At 42.4% G+C, this 9,228-nt stretch overlaps 1 protein-coding gene across 1 annotated transcript in view; it reads left to right on the top strand.

The window, feature by feature from the left end:
- Positions 1-3,952: 3,952 nt before the first annotated feature.
- PTPN21 (protein tyrosine phosphatase, non-receptor type 21) overlaps positions 3,953-9,228 on the top strand; it is a 73,803-nt gene continuing 68,527 nt past the window's right edge. Inside the window, exon 1 of the mRNA XM_008571984.1 lies at positions 3,953-4,245. Coding sequence (XP_008570206.1) covers positions 4,066-4,245 — 180 coding nt within the window. The 5' untranslated portion in view covers positions 3,953-4,065. The remainder of the gene's footprint in view (positions 4,246-9,228) is intronic.

Below are 9,228 nucleotides of genomic sequence, written 5' to 3'. Positions count from 1 at the left end.
TGGGCCCCGGGAGGCGGGGTGTGTCCGCGCGCAGGGACCCCGCAGCGCCGCCGCCGGTCCTGGCGTCCTGGGTGGGTCGCTGCGACCAGACCCGTGGCAGGAGCGTGACAAAGCGAAGAGTCGTCCTTTTTCAGGTGCGCTGGGATCGACCTGGGTACTTTCCAAAGGGGTCTCGAACTTGTATTCTGAACTCTTCGGCCGTTTGCTGCGGCTTCATTCTGGACCGGGATTTTAAGAGTCTTCGGCATGTTTGTGATTCTCGGAATATCTAAGTGTGAAATCGGCCAGATAACTTCGGCGAGAAGGGTCGTAGGGAGGGACTGTTTGGTAACGCCTTGTTTTGCTTTTGGAGGAGAGTGTTTACTCTGGAAAAAGGAATTCTTGGATCTGCAAATTCCGACTTGTGATTTCTGCAAATCCTGATTGGATTGGCCGCTCTTGGCATGCTCGTCCTATTTTCTTTTTTGCTGAGAAAGCCTTGTAATAGCGTATGCGCGCAGACACATCCCAAACATGCGTGGGTTCCAAGTGACAACCGCTATATGCCTGGTAGTTGCTGACAGTTTTTTTTTTTTTTTGAGTTTTGGATATGACTAATTTTATTCTAAACTAGTTGTCTTTTGTTTCTAGAGCATTTTATTCTAGAGTATCTGCGAACAAATGTCTTGTCCGTGAGAAACATAGGTTTAATTTAAAGCTATAGATATAGATATTACTCTCGAATAGTATATATTTTCTTTTTAGGGATTATTTTATTTTAAAGCAAAACTAGCAAAATTACACGTGGCGAGGACCTTAGCAGTAAGGGGGAATACTGCGTAAGGGGGATATTCAGAGATATTCAGAGTTAAAGTATACTAGAGAAATTTTGGAAGCGGATGTGGAAAGAAACAGTTAAAATGAATTTACAAATAGTTCAGACCGCTTTTTATAAACTCATACTGAAGCAGAATTTAACATGTATCTCGTTTTTTTGCTACGTTAACAGGAAGGTTTTGTAGAGCAACAAATTATCTCCTAGTTTTTTTTCCCTTAAAAGCTATTTATGAAACATCTGTTTAGTAAAGTTGTAATTCCAGACCTAACTACTTTTCAGATTATTACATATTATTTTACACCTGAAACAGACCCCCCTACAAAAGTATCCCAAATTTCTTCTCTTGGTTTTAATATTATATTCAAACATTCATAACTTTATGACATCATTTGGTAGCGATTACTATACATGACTGAAAATTAAGATGTGTAAATCATTGATAACTGTAAATTATTAAGTAGAACATTACTTTAACACAGAGGGTTTTATATAAATAAGCAAAAATCAAGCCATTCTTATGGATGTTGGGGAAAAAATGCACCTGACACACACACCCATCAACTTTTTCAATTACATTGTAACATCTGCCAAAATAAAAAAGAGAAAACCTTGGCTTTTCTTTATCCGTGATCCTGTAAAACATTTCATATCTTAGGGACAATTGAAAATTTTACTGTGAATTTGCTTAATCAGAGCTTAAGTTAATAATTAAGTTACATAGTGTAGTATCTATTGCCTTCAAGGCATAGTGAGGATACTACCATATTTGAACAGCCCCTAATACAAATATTTCTTTCCTCTACATTTATGCAGTATCTTGTTTCTTTATCTACACTACTTAATCTGTCCTGTTTCCAGTTACCATAATTTGATAATTTGTATATAAAATTCAAACCCACCACCTCATCTCATGAAAGGGTGTTTGCGTATTTTGTGTATATAACCACTGTTGGTTGGTTGATCAGGCAGTTGTCTGGTTAAAAGCTTATTTAAGATTCTCATTTCTTTTTCTTTTTCTTTCTTTTTTTTTCCATTTTGCTTCAGCTAGTTTATATCCCTGAATCAAAGAGCATTGAAAACTACTGCAGGTGGAGACCATATCTTTTTATAATATTTTCTATTTCCTTCTACAGTGTGGAGCTTTTAAGTACAGAAGGCACTCAGCAAGTGCTGTTAGTTAACACAGTGCTTTAGGTAGTTCGTTTTATTTTTTCCTCTTGCCTTCCTCTATCCCTTGTTTTTAACTTTTTGTTTTACTTTTCTGGCTATCTGGGGGATAACCAGAGCTCATAAAAACCAAAACCAAACACAAACAAACAAAAAACCAGACAGAGAAAACTGGTTGGATCCCTGTTAGAGAGACAGCTTTGTATGTAATTATAGCATGTCTATAATCTCCTTCAGGACAGCGATGGCTTAAGATTCGTCTTAGGTTTCTCACGATGCTCATTACGCTGCCTTGTACCCAGAGACGTAATGCATGTTTGTGGAATGGAATTCCAAGATGTGAAGTTTGGCAAGGCCTAGGGTAATAGCTAACTCTGTTCTCTAGCTCTACTATTTCCCAGCCCTGAGTGCCCATCACCTCTGGGGCTGAGATGCAGTCAGGAGAGCGGGACAGAGCAGAGGCTTGGGAGTGAGGAATCTGGGTTCCACTCCCAGCTTGGCCCATCGTAGTGTGAACCAAGGAATCCGCTGCTCCTCCCGAGGCCTGGGTCGTCTGCCAGGTGAGAGGGTTGAAGGCAGACTTTGCCCCAGCTTCGGCCGGGCCTCGCCGAGCGAATCATCTTCTGGGGCAGCCTCTAAGGAGAGGAAGAGGGAGTGGGGGGATCCGTATCAGGATTCAAGAAATAAAGAGATTTTGTCGACTCGTTTAGGGGAACAGTAAACCCAGCTTATTTAAAAATCCCCAGCTGCTGTTTGCCCCAAATTTGCCTCAGCCCAGAAGTTACCATTAACAGGTGTGGTTAAAAACGTTGTATAAGTAACGTATTTTGAGGTCCTGTGGCTCCAAATGGGACATCAAACAGTCCGCGCAACCCCTCCACCACCTGCAGGGCTCGAGCCGGCCCCTTTAAATGTTCCCTCGGAGAGCAGAGGGGCCTGTCCTATCCCAGCACTTCCGTTCGGAAACGCGGCCGCGGGCGAATGGTTCCGGCGCCTCCGAGGTTACCTGTTGCCTAGCAACGCAATGCTCTTCCTTGGGGAAGGACGCGGACAGAGCTGGAGTTTGAGTTCCACGGGTTGGCTTCATCGGCTTGCTGAACCCTGTCCGCCTCTCATTAACCCAGGATGGCGTTTAAGGCCTCGCGTGTCTCCTCTTCAGGGCCGCAGCCCTTCTTAGGTGAACGCCGCCTCTGTCGTTGTCCCCATCCAGGAGAGGAGCCGGCGCCACACTTTTCATAACTGCCACGGTTCTGGTGGTCACTCGGTAACGAGCATTTGCAGGGCGTTTTTTGATTTGTTTATAAATAAGTCAATTTGATGATGTAAATATTTATAAATTAGGAGGAGTTCTACAAATGCTTGTTGCGCAGGGCACCTCGTTTGAACCTCACGGCTGCCATTTGATAGAGGGGACTATTCCTCCCACTGGGGTTCAGGATAATTTGCTTAATGGGACTGGACCTCGAACCCAGCTCTTTTGGAGGGGTTTTGCACTTATCGCATTTAAGGACTAAAGAACTCTGACATTTAGAATATAGGGGAGACCAAAAGAGTTACCTATGAAAAAACAACATTTTATACAAAATAGGAAGAGAACCATCCATGCTAACTACTAAATTTGGGATTATGGTAGTGCTGGCCATTATCTCATTTAATCCTGAAGGTTGTCGTTATTACTATTTGTGGGATACAGCTAGGGGTGCAGTCTGACCCAGGGCCCAACACTCAGCCCTGATGATAAACTTTCCCAGTGCCTCCTGGTTAGTGGAGTGGGGAAGCTTGTTCTTTGGACACAGTTTCATAGATTTTTATTTTTAAAAGCAACGTCCAGAGTTGGCATTGCTTATGTAACTGGTGTTCCTCTTTCCTCAGCGCTGGTGTGGATGCTCCTTTTACCTGGCCTTTGGAGACTTGGTTGCTTTTTAATGGAGGCAGCAGCTGCAGGGTGAGCAGCCAGAGACTAGACAGCCCTTCCTCCCATCGTGAGGAGAGGGTCGCTTTCTTCTGGAGTCAGTCACCACCGCTGGATTGGTGGGGGTTCTTTTCCCTCTTTACACCCCCACTCTTGAAGGGAGAAGAAGATGCCGCTGCCGTTTGGATTGAAGCTGAAACGCACCCGGCGCTACACTGTGTCCAGCAAGAGCTGCCTCGTTGCCCGGATCCAGCTGCTCAATAACGAGTTTGTGGAGTTCACCCTGTCTGTGGAGAGCACTGGCCAGGAGAGCCTAGAGGCTGTGGCCCAGAGACTGGAGCTGCGGGAGGTAAGCCACCAAAGAGCTGCAAGCTTCTCTCACCTGGCTTCGCTCCTTACGTCCCAACCACTTTAACACATGTTGGTTGTGTGTTCTAGCCCAAAGGACTCTCAAAGCATGTACCTGACTGTGATGTCCGAGTTGAGCCTGCAAGCTTCCCTCCCCATGAGGAAGGAATAGATCAGAGCAAAAAGTCTTCCCTGGGGGTGCCACATAAGAGAATTAACAGTGCCTGAATTTTAAACATGTTTATGTTCCCCCAAAATGTAATCCAGAATCTAGTATGAATGCATTTTGGATTATCCAAGTTCCTTTTTTCTAGTATAACTCCAAATGGGTCATCCTGATCCCTAGTACAGTTTACTGACTTCATTTATTGATTTAACATTCACTGACAGTTTTCCAGAGGTCAGGTTAAGATTCTAGAGTCATATTGCTTGAGTTTCAATTCTGGTTTCCTCACCAACTAGTTGTGTAAGCTTGGGCAAATTATTTGAATCTCTGAGCCCAAGTTCTCCCATCTGAACCCTAGGGGTAAACAATGTGCTTACTTCTCAGAGTAGATGTGTGATTTAATGGGCATGTAAAGGCATTCGCTCTAACAACTAGTCTGTTATAGTACTCGTAAGGAGGTTTGCCCTGGGAAACCCCTAATCTAGTCGGTAGAAAGTTGTAGAGTCCTCGCATGGCCACATAATGTCTTCAACTTAAATTGCTATGTAAAGCCTGTGAAGAAAGGGCTTGATTAAAACCTAGGACCCTCCTGCCTTCGGTTGCCTGGTCCTGGGGCAAGAGAAAGATGGAGAAACTGGTTATTCTGCTTAAATGCCCATGTTATTTTTCTAACTGGAAGTCCCACAGTGATATTGTAGATGCCCTGGTGACCATCCAATCATTTGATCGTTCAGTATTGAAGACCTGTGTCAAGTACATACATACTAAGAGCTCACCCTAGTGTTGATACCAAAAAGAAAACAGGTATGATGCATGATATGCTAGGGGAAGTAGAGGGTGCTATAGGCCATAGGAGAGGCAGCAAAGGGAAAGCCTCCCCTTGCAAGTGATGTTTCAGCTGCAACCTGCAGAATGGGGAAAAGGGGTTCTATCAGGGGCGGGAAAAGGCTGTTCTGACAAAGGGAACTGCACAAGGCTCAAGATATGGGGGTAGCTGATCTGCCTGAAGCCTGGAGAGTGGGGAGGAAAGGCTGACATTAGGGGCCACCTAATGTGGGGTTTTTGTTAAAGGATTTGGACTCATCCTCAGGGTAGTAGGGAAGTTAGTGAAGGGGCTTTTTATTTTTTAATTTTTTTTTGGTTTTGTTTTGGTGGCTGGCCTGTATAGAGATCATACCCTGGACCTTGCTGTTATCAGGATCATGCTCTAACCAACTAAGCTAACCAGCCAGACCAGTGAAGGGTTTTTAAACAGAGATGTGGTATGATTTTGCAAAGTGTGAGCCCTCTTGTGTACGATTGGAGAGGAATAGTTCAGGTGCAGATGGTCGCCACCAGGATTTGGATGGGGATGGAGAGCAGTGGGTGGAATCTGGAGATATTCAAGACCTACCTACCAAGTATTGGGGAAGGACTAGCAAGGGGTCCAGGTTAATACTCAGGTTTTCAGTAGATGGTGGGGGCTAAACTGAGAGAAGAAACATAAAAGGAAGAGTAGATTTATCGGGGGTAAGGAGAAGCATGGTGAGTTCAGTTTTGGAAGGAAATACTGAGTTTGAGGTGCCAGTTGGAGATGTGGACCAGACAGGTGGATATGCTGGTCTGGAGCTCAGGCAAGGGATCCAGGCTGAAGGAAGAGATTTAGGAATCATGAGCGTAGGTGAGTTAAAGCCAGGAGAAGGGTAGGAGGCTGTTCAGGGGAGAAAAGACATAGCAGACCCCTCAGTGTTGAATAGTTGAGGGGAGAGCCATGGAAGGATACTGAGATGGAGCAGACCAGGAAGGAGAAAGTAAACCAGGAGAGTGGGCCTCAGGGACCGATCCTGCTTACTTGCATTTATTCTATCTTTTTTGTGTCCTTCACCTATCTTTCCTTTTTTCCTATTTCGGTTTCTTTTTCCTGTAAATTTCTTCCTTATGCACCAGTCTGCTTACAACTTCTAGAGAATCAGCTTCTTGAGGAACTGTGGTTTATTTATTTATGTACTCAGAGTACCAGGCATGGAATGTGTTCAGTAAATATAGGTTGAACTGACCTAGTGGCATTGCTTTCCTTCTCTGTTAGTCAAGAAGTTCAGAGAAGTTGCCATCCCTTATTAAAAGGGATCAGTCTCAGAGAAAAAGCAGTTTCATACAGGTGTGGGTCTGTTATGAGTCTGCTTTTTAACAGAAGAGCAGAGTGCTTTGACAGGGAACAGGTGTGTTCTCTAGAAAATGTCTTGCCTTGAAGAGACAGTCTCACTATTTCCAGCATTTAACAGCAGTCATGCTTAGAAAGTTTGTAAAGCAGACTTTTCCTTTGAAAGCTCCAGAAGCTCTATTCTGTAGCATGCAAACAGATGGCTCAAGCGTCAGGCCTAATCTTACCAAATGACTGTTCAGAAATAATCTGAGCAGAGTAACACCTGTTCCTAGTTTGTGTACATACAGCACATCTGTGATTTATACCAAGAAATATGGATATGTTGGTATCTTGCACTATTCTTCTACCAAGAAAACCTAAAATTATCATAGCGTGTAGATTTGGCTTAGAGGCTTTGCTCTTGCCCAAATATAAATTGGGAGTAGAAAGTCTTTACTCTTTTTGTTTAATTAAATACCATTTCATTTCCATGACAATTATAAGGGCTACACAATAATACCATTGTAATGCTACACACAGGGGCTTCAACTTTATCTGTAGTATTTTATTTCTTAAGCTGGGTATGTGGGTATATGGTATTTGGTTTGTTTGTTTTTAGCTTTCATATATATTTTTTTTTTTTTAAAGATGACCGGTATGGGGATCTTAACCCTTGACTTGGTGTTGTCATCACCACGCTCAGCCAGTGAGCAAACCGGCCATCCCTATATGGGATCCGAACCCGGGGCCTTGGTGTTATCAGCACCGCACTCTACCGAGTGAGCCACGGGCCGGCCTAGCTTTCATATTTTTACAAATATCTGAGATATTTATTACTTAAGAAATTAAAAACAAAAGGGTTAATATACGTGTATCCAATTTAGTTAACTTAGACTGTTAACGTTTTTCCAAACACACTGAATTTGAACTATAGGAAGTGACTTTTAAGAATGGGAAAGCAAATTATTTCCTTAGGAAAATAGTGCTGTTCATTATAGCAGTCTCAAAGATGTTGAAATTCTCTATTATTCATTCTGAGTTTCACAACATTTTTTCAAGAGAGGTTGTAAGAGTCTTTATGGAATTTAAGGAGAATTAGAAAACTTTCTCTCAACTTTGAAAGTATATGTTATAGAGGTTTGAAAGAGGTGGTGAGACAGAGGATCTCATCTGGACAGGACTACCCCATGGGGCAGTATCTCTTTGATAGAATCAGCACAGTCTGGAGTCCCTTGGTCAGGCTTAAAAATATAACATCATGGGGAGGAAGACCTGTGTTGCCTTAGTTCATCGAGAATGATGTGTAAAATCAAGACACAAGTTCAGTAATTTATAATGTGACATGGAATTGCAAAGGGCCCTAAGTATGTGTGCCCTCTGACCAGGCCATGATCTCCCTGTAAACAGGCCACATGGGAGCCAGAGCAAACCAGATGTTGCTTGTTGAGCATGGAATCAGAAAAGAGGTGTTGCCTTGAAAAAGTTATGTATTTTCATAAGGGGACTAGGGCTACTTCCAGGGCCAGACAAGTGGTTAAGACTGTCTCCAGTAGAGTCAGGAACACCTGGGTTTTGATCCCAGTACTGCCACTTATTAAGTAATTATTAAATTACTTAATTTTCCAAGTCTACCAGTTTTTCCTCTGTAAACCAGGGATAATAATGGTATACTTGATGGTGTTTGTGAAGATTTAATGTTAAATGTAAAACATTAGCAGAGGACCTGATATTTGGAAAACTCTCAGTAAATGTTAGTCTTTGTTACCATTGTTGTTGTTGATATTATTATTATTATTATTTGTGGCTCCCATATCCACATTGTGGTGACTGACCAAACTCTCTTCAGAAGAACTCTTTTCTTACTTTTGTAAATATTATTCTTTCTTCCATTTACTGAGAGAATACATGCTTGTTTATAAAATGTTCTTAAGAGTGGCACTGGATTAACACCCCTTGCACATTACTAAACTTAAAAAATGTTAGTATGCCATCATATTTTAGCAGTCATATTTGAGTCTCTGTTTCCATGTCAGCTGAAAAAAATTAATTTGTACAATACCACTACCCATTGCCCTCATAAAAGAGAGCTTCAGTTGGGTTTTAGTTCTCTGTTAGCCAGTTTTCCTCCCTCTTGCCTCAACCCACTCCCTAAGAATTTTTAAAAAATGGTTTTATGAAATTTTGGGTTAAGATTTTTATGTTTTTCTTTAGAGTAAGTCTTTTTCAGGAACCCTTCTTCAGTATTAGATATTATAATCACATTTTTATTTTTATTTTTATTTTTTTATTTTTATTTATTTTTTTCCTTTTTTGTCTTTTTTTGTGACCGGCAACGGATTGCAACCCTCAGTGTCGTGCCGGTACCGGACTGGGACCGGCAATGGGATTGCAATCCTCGGTGTTGCGCCCGCACCTCGCTCAGCCAGTGAGCCACCCGTCTGTATGTGGGATCCGAACCCTCGGCGGGAGCGCCACTGCGCTCCCAAGCGGCGCACTGTAGCAGTGCGCCACCGGGCCGGCCCCATAATCACATTTTTTAATCATGTCATCGTGGATTTTAATTAGATTCATTTCAAATTGTTATTTCTTGTATAGTCTGCTTTCCTTGAACTTAAGGTTTTTATTCAGCTTAAATTTACATTTGTTTGGAGTTTTAAAAAGTTTTTTAATCCTCAGTTAGGATATAGCGAAGTTTG

Source organism: Galeopterus variegatus, unplaced genomic scaffold, assembly GCF_000696425.1.
Source record: "Galeopterus variegatus unplaced genomic scaffold, G_variegatus-3.0.2 Scaffold742, whole genome shotgun sequence".
In the NCBI taxonomy this organism is placed as follows: Eukaryota; Metazoa; Chordata; class Mammalia; order Dermoptera; family Cynocephalidae; genus Galeopterus; species Galeopterus variegatus.
Note: the sequence above shows the minus strand (reverse complement) of the source record. Positions and strands in the feature narration are given on the sequence as shown.